General features: G+C 37.8%; 1 protein-coding gene across 6 annotated transcripts in view; it reads left to right on the top strand.

Annotated features, from left to right (window-relative positions):
* Nucleotides 1–8,760, top strand: part of LOC118733251 (integrator complex subunit 6) — a 10,293-nt gene extending 1,533 nt beyond the window's left edge. For 3 of the 6 annotated variants that reach the window (XM_036462578.1, XM_036462581.1, XM_036462580.1), the window contains exon 2: nt 3,704–8,760. In XM_036462578.1, coding sequence (XP_036318471.1) covers nt 3,903–7,259 — 3,357 coding nt within the window. In that variant the 5' untranslated portion in view covers nt 3,704–3,902 and the 3' untranslated portion in view covers nt 7,260–8,760. Of the gene's footprint in view, nt 1–496; nt 763–828; nt 903–3,703 lie in introns of all 6 variants that reach the window. The other 3 variants (XM_036462577.1, XM_036462576.1, XM_036462579.1) reach the window with 2 other exon arrangements.
* Nucleotides 8,761–13,197: the final 4,437 nt, after the last annotated feature.

Below are 13,197 nucleotides of genomic sequence, written 5' to 3'. Positions count from 1 at the left end.
TTAGTTTAATTTGCATCCAGCAATATGCGATCAGCTGTTTTTCGTACTAGCAAATTGTTACCAGTAAAAATCCAGTAAAAACGTGCAACTTCAGCTGTCATTTTCGCTGTCTCAATTTCCCCTACTTTGGAAGTTTTTGCGTTTAAAAAATTACCCATATGCAAAAATTTCAATTTTCGACTTGGCAAGTTTTGCCGAATTTTATTAAAAACAAAATAATTTCGTATTTCATTGAAGCTGACAACTCTACTGTTATTAGCATTTCTCTTCGTTTTATTATTTACTCTCCCTCTCTCTCTCTTAATTGGGGGGAGGAAATAGAAACATTTTTGAATTTGTGTCATAGCCAACAAATGGCAAGCGGAAAGAAAGGCGTACAAGAACACCAAGATAAAGCGACGTCGTATCATGCCAGTGTTAATAAAGCACATACACCTGTAACCGAATTTGTTGAATGTAAACGTTTAAATGATAAATTTAATTCATTATCATCCAGAAACAAACGAGCTCAAGTTAACGTAGAGTTAGTTGAGCAACAAAACGATAAACATATTCACTATTTGAATTTCAAACAAAGAGCAAGCAGCGCCAACATCATCTTTACTTTACCTTCAACGCTCCCTTTATATTTGACGCCGCGGATGTGGGCCCGTCTTCTACATGCCGATATTCCATGTTTAGCCATTACTCAGGTAGAGAGTTGTACGTGTTGTGCTCTGAATGAAAGAAAGTTTCCTGCATTGCAATGAAATGGTCGAGTCTGTGAGTCTGTTTGCTTGTTATGCACCTCTTTTGCTCACCTATTAATCTTTTGTTTCTTTCATTTAGCTCTGCTAGTTGTGGCAAGCTCTACATTCTACATACTTTCGACGTTCTACGTTGGCTCCAATAGAAAATATTGGGTACGCATACATATGGATGCGTGTATTGTTGTTGTGGGGGTGCAGCGCCACCAATCGGTTGTCAGTAAAAATATAATTTGGGGGAAGCACATTTCAGAGAGCCTGTTAAGTTTTAGTTATACAATAACTTATATTGTCTTTTGAATTTCCATCAAAAGTATGCAATCAACAGGCGCTTAGACAGTGGTTCATAGATAATGGTGCTCTTAAATTTACATTAATTATTTTGAAGTAGAACGTATACAAATTTACATACATACATATATATAAGAGCTTAAACTTCTAAACAATAGAACACACATAAATATAGCACACCATTTTTAAAATAGGCACAACTCAAAAATCAGAACCGATGGATAGTAAAGATTTAAATTTCAAACAGGCTTAACAAGTGTTTTCTAGTTAGAAAATATAATATTGAAAAAAAAAATAATTTGCATTAATTGCAGAAAAATCCTACGAATTGATATTTATGCTTTAAAAATCTACCAAAAATTTTTGAGAGTTGTGCCCCTTTTGAAGATGGTGTGCGGTATGCACATTTGCCCCTCCAATATTTGACAAACAAACGATCTCGAGCACATAAATAAACTCTTACATATTGAACTTATTAGATCATCATAATCAGTAAAACTATTTTTCTGTTCAAAGCAACTCATTTGAAAATGTGGATTCACGTGTATAATATTAAGACCATAAAAAAGGTTCTTTGAATATTGACTGCTACTTCTCATTACCTAACCCACTAAAACCGTATTTGATGAGCTTGTAACAGCAATTTTAATTAAATTTATTTGCTATAGGGTTAAACATAGATGACCATGTACAATGAACATAGAGTAGCGGCCACACTGATTAATCGTGTTGAAACTCCGCTGTGTCTAATAAGAAAATAAATTTTTAAATATTTTTATAAACTTTCAATAAAACTAACAAAAATCAGACTTGCAAACTTTGTGCAAAATTTAAGAAACTGTAAATTTTAATTAAAATTCTCACATTTTTTATTGCATATTTAAGGATAAATTTGGGAATGCAGTGTTGAAGTTTATTGAATTTCGGTAAAAAAACGCAATTTTGAAGTAGCTAAAACTTAACATTGATTTTTGATTTTTTTCCTTGAATATGTTGCTAATTTTGTTCCAAACAAAAACAAATTCGAGCATATGTTATATGGAAGAAATTAAGCAATGATTTCACGAAAAAAAATTGTCAAAAATCAACGGTCTTAGCTTTGCCATATTGCCTTATTTACCAAAATTCGATAAACTACAAAAATGTAAAGCGAAATTTATCCGAATTCGGAGAAGTTTCTTAAATTTTGTTTTGTTGAAGGATGAACTATATTTTATAAAAAAACGCAATAATATATTTACTTAGACCCAGCGGAGGTTTAAAGCGATTAATTGGTGTCCATATTTCGGTGGCCGCTACTGTATGTATCTGTAAATCATTGTTTGGTGTTGACTATTATAAATATTATTAGTGCATCAAATGCTTTGTCCCGCGAAAGAAAAAAAAATTACTTTGTTTTAATTTTAGATTGCGAATTAATAGTAAATTCTTTTATATTAAATCGTCCATGAAAATAAAAATAGTGGAAATAAAATTGAAATGCAAATACATACACTCACTCCATTGTATCTGCGTACACCCTTGTTATTTCTTTTGTTATTATTTTTACAAAAATATGGTTGTTGCTATACACAAAACCATATGAATCAAAGTTTGAAACTGTTTACAAAATTAAGGAAACTTGAACGAATCTTCATCAAAACTTTAAACTTTTTTCTCAGATTTTCAAAAAAAAATTTTTTTATGCAGTTTTATAGCTCATTCAATTTTAGTATAATAATGTACAAGTTTGAAGTGGCTAAAAAATCGCGTTGATTTTTAATAATTTTTTTGCTGACAGCTCTACGTATTTTCTTCAATATAAAAAAAATCGCTCATATGGAGAAAAATGCCTGGAGCCATCAGCAAAAAAATTAGCTACATTTTTAAACTAAAATTGAAAGGGCTATAAAACTGCATAGGAGATTTTTTTTTAGAAAATCTGAGTAAAAAGTTTAAAATCTTGATGAAAACTTGTTAAAATTCGAAATTTTGATGTACATATATAGTTTTATTTAAAGCATGAACCATATTTTTGTACTACAATAATAAAAAAATATAGCTTGCAAAAAGTGAATATCGAACAAAACAAGCACGTATGCAGATATAATGGAGTGAGCGTACATTTGTATGTATGTACATAAGTATGTACATTAGGCTGGTACAAAAAAAATTAAAGTCGGAATTCTAATGCTCTCACCCCCTAGGATTGTTCTATACCGAAAAACATTTTTAGAGGTCGCTTAAAACGCTCAAAGTTTTCAATGTATTTTATATGGATAAAACAACCCTTCGTAGAAATGGTTTAGAATTCTTGAAAATCAATATATGTACATATGTACATATACATAGAGAAATTTAAAATCGAGCATCCAAAGATTGCACCAAAGGAAAATATGTATTAGTAATAAATGTTTAACATTCTTAACTACTGTTACACTTTTGCTCCTTAGTGTACATGCGTATGTATATATGTGTGCATAACATACTGCAAATAGAGATTTTCAAGATTATTTAATATTTCGTTTTTTTTTTAGCGAAATTCATATGAAATATCTAAGCTGTAATTTTTATAATCTCCATATGTAAATTTTCCTTTTACTTCTTTCCCTTTATTTCATTACCTTCTGTAATCCCATATTGATCGCTTAATATTTTCTATATGTTTCTTCCACATTATTTTTCAGACAATATACTGCGATAATTTTTTCCTGATATCGATGCAGATGTAGTAATTCAACAAGTGCATTATTTTTTCCAAAGCAAAAAAAAAACCGTATTTAGAATATACCAAAAATCACTGAACAACTAAAGAGAAAGTTAATAAAAAAAAGAGCTCATCGCCGAGGACCAAAGAGGATTTTCCACGGTTTCTGTACGGTCGCTATGACCATTATACTATTCTTAGTCGACACATCCGCGTCGATGTGCCAGAAAGCATATGTGAATGGCGTACAAAAGTCATATCTGGACATAGCAAAAGGCGCGGTCGAGACATTCCTCAAATATCGTCAACGCACTCAGGATTGCCTTGGCGATCGTTATATGTTGTTAACTTTTGAGGAACCACCAGCAAACGTTAAGGCCGGCTGGAAGGAGAATCATGCAACATTCATGAATGAGTTGAAAAATCTACAGAGCAATGGGCTAACTTCAATGGGGGAATCACTAAAGAATGCCTTCGATTTACTTAATTTGAATCGTATGCAGTCCGGTATCGACACGTACGGACAGGGCCGTTGCCCATTCTATTTGGAGCCGTCGGTAATAATTGTGATTACTGATGGAGGTCGTTACTCATATCGTAATGGTGTGCATCAAGAGATCATACTGCCGTTGAATACACAAATACCAGGAACAAATTTTACAAAAGAACCATTTCGTTGGGATCAACGACTTTTTTCCTTAGTATTGCGCATGCCTGGCAACAAAGTTGATGAGCGTGTTGAGGGTAAAGTACCACACGATGATTCGCCAATAGAACGCATGTGTGTCGTGACAGGTGGCCGTTCGTATCGTGTGCGTTCGCATTATGTACTCAATCAGTGCATAGAGAGTTTAGTGCAGAAGGTGCAGCCGGGTGTGGTTTTACAATTTGAACCGATGTTACCGAAGGATGGTGTGCCAAACGAAGCGCTGCAAGACATAATTTTCCAGCCCATGAAAAAAATGATATACGTACAAAAGCATATTACACAAAAGACCTTCCCTATCGGTTACTGGCCACTACCGGAGCCATACTGGCCGGACCCGAAGGCAGTTACCCTGCCGCCGCGTGATGCGCATCCGAAATTAAAAGTCGTCACTCCCGCTGTCGACGAACCGCAAATGGTGCGCAGCTTCCCCGTCGACAAGTACGAGATCGAAGGTAGTCCGCTAACTCTGCAAATACTTCAAAAACGTGAAATGAACAAATGCTGGCAAGTGATCATATCGAACGGTATGCACGGCTTCGACTTACCCTTTGGCTATTTGAAGGCATCACCAAATTTTACACAGGTTCACCTCTATGTGTTAGCATATAATTACCCGGCGCTATTGCCGCTGCTGCACGACCTCATACACAAGTACAACATGAGTCCGCCCAACGATCTCATGTACAAATTTAATGCTTACGTGCGCTCAATACCGCCATACTACTGCCCATTTCTGCGAAAAGCGTTGCTCAACATCAATGTACCGTATCAGCTGCTCCAATTTTTGTTGCCAGAAAATATCGACAACTACCTGTCACCGAACATCGCCAACCAGTTGAAGCATATCAAGAATACCGCCAAACAGGATCAGGAAAATCTCTGTTTGAAGGTATATAAGCAACTAAAACAGCCGAAACCACCGTATCGCCAGATCGAAACAGCAAAATTGAATCCGGGTGTTCCGCTGCGACGCGATCTTGTGCGCCATCCATTGTTGAGAGAAACGTTTTCCAAACTACACGCAGAGATTGAGCCGCTGGAGAATTACACCATAGTTGTACCACAGCTGACGCGCCAAGCTTCAGCAAAATCGTATCGTAATCCATTCGATATACCGCGTCGTGATTTGATGGAAGAAATAGCGCGTATGCGGGAAGCTGTTCTTCGGCCAGCGCCCACAAGTCTAGTGGCTAAAGATTCTGGTCACTGCCTGCCCATAGCTGAAATGGGCAATTACCAGGAATATTTGAAGAATAAAGATAACCCGTTGCGTGAGATCGAACCAACGAATGTTAGGCAGCACATGTTTGGCAATCCTTACAAAAAAGACAAGCATATGGTTATGGTGGACGAGGCTGATCTCAGTGATGTGGCACCAATGAAATCAAATAATGGCGCTGGCGGTGCGCCCATGCCGGGCGTGCCAGGCGGCTTGTCAAAGAAAATCGATGCCTCACGGGCGCGCAAACGCAAAGCGGGCCCAATACGCAAGGATTACATTTTTCGGCGTACTTCCACCGATGTGCGACCTAGCACGTCGAGTCTTAGTGTAACGTCCTCGAATTCCTTGAGCGCTTCGGTTTCTTCACTTTCCGACTTTGATGATGATAGCGCCTCAGACACCGCGTCTATTTCGTCCGGCATGTCAGACGACGGCGATCCGGACCGACTTGTAGTGGCTTTCGACTTCAACGAAGACGAACCCGGCGACCCGCTAATAAACGGTTATGTGCGCAATTTCATCAACGGCATTAGCGATGAAAGTAGCTGTGATTCAGACATGAGTGGACCTAGTTTAGGCCAAATCAATTCAACTGTGGCCCTCAGTATTGCGGCGGGTACTTTGCCATTAACACCTGTTATACAAATGCATAACAGCAACAACAACACTTTGACACCTATGTCACCGCCCGGTTCGCCACAACCCTATTTGAACACTTATGGTCAGTCTGCAGATTCATTGCCTGCTGTTGGCTCGATAGTGTCACCAAATATTTTAGCTAATGCCAACCCATTGTTAGCACCGAATGTATTCGCGTCACCAATTCAAATCAATGGCAACGCTTTGATGGGCATTCCCACAGCGTCAGCTGCGCTGGGAGCGGCAATATCCATTTCAGCAGTGGTGACCTCACCCACAGTGGTGACTCCACCGCCTGCCTATCAACACAACGATATTAACGACGCCCAGGAAATCTCGCGCATACTGCAACAATGCCATAATGGGACTTCTGGAATATCGAGCGCAGCCTCTACTGCAAATTTTAATTTGCCAGCCAACGCGGGGTCAATTAAAATGGAAACAGAGTCAGCGTTAATGCCACCGCCACAACCTACGGTGAATTCCCCAGCATCTACTACACTTTCCGTCAACTTCGACACACTGAAACGCGAGTCCAGTGTGGCCAACAACGCGAGTATATGCAGCTCCAATCACTTGTCGAATCACAATCAACACCATAGCAATATAACCAATAGCATTGGTAATGGCGGCGGTCAGCGTAGTGGTAATGCTGTTTTAGGGCCGCTACCGCTCACAGAAGAGCAGCGTGACGCAGCACGCAAACATAACCTAGAAATTCGAACGCAAGTTTTTCGCGATATACGGCGTCCAGGACGCAATTACTCGCAACTATTGGAACATCTCAATCTAATCAAAGGTGATTTTGATATGAAATCAAATTTCATAAAAATGTGCATCAGCGAATCAATGCGTTTCCGGCGGAAGCAAATGATGAATAGCATACAGGAGTGGTGGGATAAGAAGCAAGAGCAATTGCATGTGGCAATCCCCCCACCAACAGCCACAGCAACGGCGACAAGTTAACAATTACTGCTTTGGAATGTAAATTGAGCTAGTGAATTATTCACCCATTCACCGGCACAATCGTATAAAGGATAGTTTGTGTGAAAATGCCCTAACATCACCATCGTAGACCACCAAGGAGCCACAGGCCGATCTATACAAATGAACATTTAAGCCCAATAATGTACAAGATAAATGCGGCGATCTGCGAATTGGTGCTAAAACGCGCATAAGTACATATATGTGAAATGGAATGCACATAGGGTATGTGTATGTATGTATGTATGTAAGTGCGTATGCGAGCGTGTATGTGAACACAGACGAATGGGCGATTATTTTTCATTGTTGAGAAAGTGGGTAGTAGATGTGGGCGTGGCATTTTGGTTAATGATCTGAATACTGAGCTGGGATGTTATTGCGTGCGAGTGTTCTTTAAGGGATTATAGCTGCAAGCAAAGGACCTTTAAATTGCTGTCAATAAATAACAAAGTAATGTCCACAGGTTAACCCGGGTAACTGCCGGGTGTAACATATGCATATGTATGTACATATTAGGCGGTTTAAATTTGTTAAAAATTATACGAAATTGTGTTTTCTGTTAAAAATTTTAAAGGCACAAAGTAATTGTAATTGTGAAGCGTAGGATTGCAGCTTCCCACTTTCATTAGTAGCTATTGTTTATCTAGTTTCAATTTAAAATACCCTTTTTAATGGTAATTGTGTTGTTGTATGAAGAATATACTATCACTGCCCAGATGGGCTTCTTTACCAATCGTTGCAGCTTTAAAGTTGATATAGAAAGATTTTTAAATAGAAAAGATGTAACAAATTCACCCACATACATACTACAAAATTAGCAATTTTTGTTTTTAATAAATTCTGCTCTGTGTATACTTTGTCCTTGCCGAATGAAGCCTACGAGCACGAATTTTCACCAGTGATGACTGCTTTATGCACCTAATTTTTCTTTGAACTTACAGCCGCAGCTTAAATGCTACCAATCGCTTGTCTAGATAATACACACAAACGCAGCTCCCACAAACCCATTTTAGCTATATATGTATGGCCTGATTAAATCTTAGGAAGCATATAGTCAACTTGTCATTTGGTTAATTCCACCCCACTTAAAGGCCACATAAAGAGAAATGTGATTGCGCTGCTTTAGTAGACTTTAAAACGAAAGTAATTTTTTGCTTTGTTTAAAACACTTTAAATTCCTTTATTTTCCAAACAAAAACCACATACGTATATTAAGTTTAATATAGAAAAACCGTGTTGAATGAAAAAAGGGGTATCCCCAAGGCACCCTGTTCGCTTCACTAAAATTCAATGTTAGTTAACGATAAGGGATAAATACATACACATACATATGTATGTATGCATAGACATGTAAATAAAAGCAAAAAATAATAATATTTATAAAGATCGAGGATGACTCTGGCCTGCGCAAAAAAATTGTTTATAAAAACTTCAATAAAATATGTATGAATGTATGTATTCAAATACACCTAGGTTTTTTGCAAAAAATTAAAAAAAAAATATATACATATATTAGTAAAGAATTCATTTTCAGTGTTTTTATTTTCTCAAACAACATTTCCTAGTTAATTGTAAATACTGTAACACTACATACCGAATTGGACATTTTTATGTGGAAATTCCAGCAAATATTTTAAAAACTTAAAATTTAGATCAGAACGTGAAAATATTTAAAAAATTGATACATAAAATACGAATACATAACGTAAAAACTTAAGAAAATTTTTGAATGTATCTTAAATATTTTATAATATTGAATTATAAATGAGTGAAAGAGACACAAATATACATAATTACATTTATGAGAAATATTTTTAAATCTTCATGCTTATCTACTAGTACATGCAGTGAGTAAGTTAAATCAAAAAAAAACATTTTATGGCGAAAATAATTTTATGGCAGCAAGAATTTTGCTAAAAATTTATTTACTTAGTTACATAGCAAATTTTACGAACATTTTCAGATTTTACCATATTCCCTCCGAACCAACAGCGTATGTACGAACGCATGTTGTGCAATCACCAAATGTGATTAACGATATGCATATGTATGTATGTATGTATGTATGAATGCTATGAACCCATGCTAACACGCCGATCAAATGACGAACTAACCGTGGATTTGCACAAAGGAAAGTATTTTTCAATGTACATACATATAATTGATATATATATATATAATCCAACCCAACTAACTTTTTTCAAATTGTACATTTTTTAACATTTCGAGCGCGGGTTTAAAATATTTCCGTAGATTTTTGCAACATTTGCCTAAAATTATGCAATGGATAATGATTGTGACTAATGGTGGTTCAACTGACTGCAGAACGCGTCCGGTAATAGAATTTGTGAGAAAGTGTGTGTGTGCACATAGTAGGTACCCTGCAGGAAATAGAAAAATATCAGGCCGGCGTGCTCCTGATGAATTTGTTCAATGACGATGTAGACAATTAGCCTCATCCCGTACTCTACGATTTAGTTAGAAATAGTCCGAAGTAGCGCGGAAGATAGTACTGAAGATATTATAAATGTGTGTACTGTAACGACTTCGAACTATTTCTGACCAAATCCTGGTGTACGGGAACATGCTAAAGGCCAGTATGCAGCTCTCAAGAAAACGGTCAAGAAAAAAACTGGCATTATTTCGTTTGTGCATGCAAGGAATTTTGACATCTGATACTTCACAGCCTGCAATGGGCATATATTTCTGCTGCAAATATGGGTTGCCCTGTGCTCCTTTTTCACAAAAAAAACTTTAGAAAACCGTAGTATGGAAATTTGTCTCAATAAAATTTCTTAGCTATTTCTTGTACGTCATTTTATATGGAGTTTTTGCTTTTCCTGAGAACTGCATTCTGGCCTTAAATTACGTTACGCTTAAGTAAAAAATGCTGCATCGCTGTAAAACTGTTTTTTATATATGTATGTATAGCTGAATTTGATAGATATATATGTATGTACATATGTATGAAGCTGCAACCGCCTAAGCGATTCCCGTCGAGTCCAATAAAGCACGGCAGTTGTTTCCAAGTGAAGCCAAATCATTCTCCACTTCTGCCTTTCCACCGCTGAGGATCCCGAAATCGACAAATAAATGGCTTGTGTCGATCTTTAATATTATCGCAGGTCTTTTACAATATTTGGCGTATGGTGCGTTTGCCATGCCTACAGCCTCACTGATAAGTCGCAATCGATTCGCGGGGCCAGCATTTGAAGCTCTTCGCACTTCCGTATTTCGGTCTCTCTTTTTTCTTACGAAAAAATACGTTTCATTTCCTTCTGCAGCTCACTAATCGGTCTCGCGTAGCTCGCCTTGCGTCCGATCACAGAGTGACCCTCTAAGCGGCACCTTTTCTCTGTACAGCTTCGTGATATTCCTCATCGTACCAGTTCTTTCGAGCTCGCTGAAATCCAATTCTTCTTCGGCGGCTGTACTTAATTAACGGAAAATGTGGTTCACTGATCGCATAATTCGGTTTGTTGAAGAGTGTTATCAGAGAGCAGGTGTGAAAGTCGCGGGGCGAATGAATTGACCGTCTGTTGTGATTACAGCTTTTTGACGCTGGGCTTTCCTTGTGTTTCTGGACTCGTATTAATTGCTGCACAGAGGCGTGTGCGTTTATAGCCTGCAACAAGAACGTGGTCCGATTCGATGTATGAGCCTCGAAATGTACGTATGTATGTACGTCTAAACGCTGGAAGCGTGCCTTCCGTCTATCACAACATGATCGATTTTGTTTCTCGTTTTTCGATCTGGAGACAGCCATAAAAGTGGCACCGTAGTACTGTTTCTTACTAGTATGTTTGTGGCCGGCTAAGTCGATCAGTTTCAGTCCGTTATCGGACGTTTCCTCATGGAGGCTGAATTTTCCGACGGATGAACCAAATATCCCCTCAGTTCAGATGCTGATAGCCTCAGCCACCTCACACGCTTTTATTCTCCGATCGACGAATATCATTCCATGAATTTTGTCGACGATTTCTGGCGTGACGACCTCTTTTGGGTGACCTGAACGCTCGGTGTCACTTTGCGTTAACCCAGCAGAAAATTTGGAATAGTTAAAAGTAACCCAGCAAAGAATCTGGAATTTTTCATTAGAAATACCTGCTGCAAGTGGTTGTACTATACTAGTGTGTTGATGCAAAGCAATACGAAAATATTAAAAACAATGAAATGATTTCGGGACAATTTCGGGTCTAGTTCAGATTTAGTTCAGCAGCTTTTCGGCATTTATTTGTGGCTAGTTCAGGACACAGATGTTTACACAATAAATTCCATGTTTAGCTGGTACTCACGTCTTTTTTAATGTTTCTAGGTTCGGGGATCGAACCTGGGACCTCGGCTCGAAATCGAACAAGCTTCCCAAAAATGAAGGCGTGGTTGGAGTTCTACAATTTATAGTTGTACATGTGTATGGTTTTTTTGAGTCTCTGATTACCATTTTGACAGCTAAGCAGCTATCAAGGCTCTTGGCTTCTAGATGGTTCTTTCGAGAACAGTGGAAGATTGTTTGACTTCCTTATCGACCGCATCGGATTACTACGCTGTTGAGCTAATTTGGGTTCTGTGCCTCAGCGAAAACAATGGAAACTGCATAGGCGATGAGCTGGCAAGACAGCGAACTCTTGAGGAGGTACTCCCATTTAGAGAAGATCTGGGTACTCCCTGACCTCGTGCTCTAACTTGAATGAATGGAATGATGGGCGTTTTGTCAGCTCGACGATCGCTTGGCGAAACTTTGGAATACAAGGCGGTTACATTTTTCTGGCCGCGTGTAGACCGGAGGCAGCCCAGGGAACTCTTGAGACTGAGCAAGTTACACCTGCTCTTCTGGTGCCCTGCTTTTGCGAGCCGAAGTTTCAGGCACCTTAGGTAGACCTTTTCACGCTCCCGATGAGCTTTTTTTTTAATGGATATCAGTCACTTGGGGAGCTTCGTTGTAAGACGTCCTAGCTCGCATCCTTCTGCCAGTTTGTTTAATACTAGGTAGCACTTTTAACTCAAAAAAAAAAGAGAAAGGAAAATCAAAAAGTAACTTCGACGCGTTGAGACGGATGATTTTGAATGACTAAGGCCGTCTTCTCGGCTGCGTGTTAAAGTCAACGAAAGCTTTAATTGTCCGTCAAATTTGCCGCTCACATTCTTATAACAGCCAATCGGGTAAGTCCATAACGATGTTTAACGGGAAGATAAATTTAACAGACAGTCAAGAAAACCGTTTACACTGACTGACCCGATGGAGATACACGCAGGGCAAAAGTATCAAACATGCAGTCAGATGGCACATAAATTAACGAAAATTTCCTACAAAGGCCACAAAGCGAAGTATACAGTATTTTTCATATAAAAGTAACCACACTTTAAAGGCATATAAAAGGAGGACATTTTATTGGCAAAATAAATTTTTGCCAACCTGGTTATGTACGAAAAACATCCTTTTTAAAAAAAACTTGCAAAAATTTCGGATATTATTGAATTTAATTTTCATTAAAAACGGTAAGGGTATTCAGACTATTCTCGTTAATGTATTAATTCGTTATCTGGTAACTCGGTAACACTTTCAACTTCGAACGCCCCTTATTATTTTTCTGGTTAAAATTACTTTTATTTAGTATTACCTACTACTTGTAAAAGTTATTAATTCCACGACAAAAAAGATTTTTTGAACTTTTGGTAAAACGTATGCACTTTTCGCGCGAGAAAATTCCAGCAAATATGTGACAGAAAGGAATCAGCTGACATTTTAACGCATGTGTTAATTTTTCAAACCCTGGGAAAATCAATTTTTTCAAACCCTGTTTTGTTTAAAATTTTCGTGTTTTTCTTTATTTTGTACATAGAATTTTATATGGGCACCAAAAATTTAGATGTTGATATTTTTAAGGACTACCCTAATGTACATATGTAAATATGTATATCT

The sequence above is a fragment of the Rhagoletis pomonella genome, unplaced genomic scaffold, assembly GCF_013731165.1.
Source record: "Rhagoletis pomonella isolate Grant_MI unplaced genomic scaffold, Rhpom_1.0 Rhpom_scaffold_00002, whole genome shotgun sequence".
NCBI lineage: Eukaryota > Metazoa > Arthropoda > Insecta > Diptera > Tephritidae > Rhagoletis > Rhagoletis pomonella.
The sequence above is the reverse complement of the archived record's forward strand: the minus strand, read 5'-3'. Positions and strand labels throughout refer to the sequence as shown.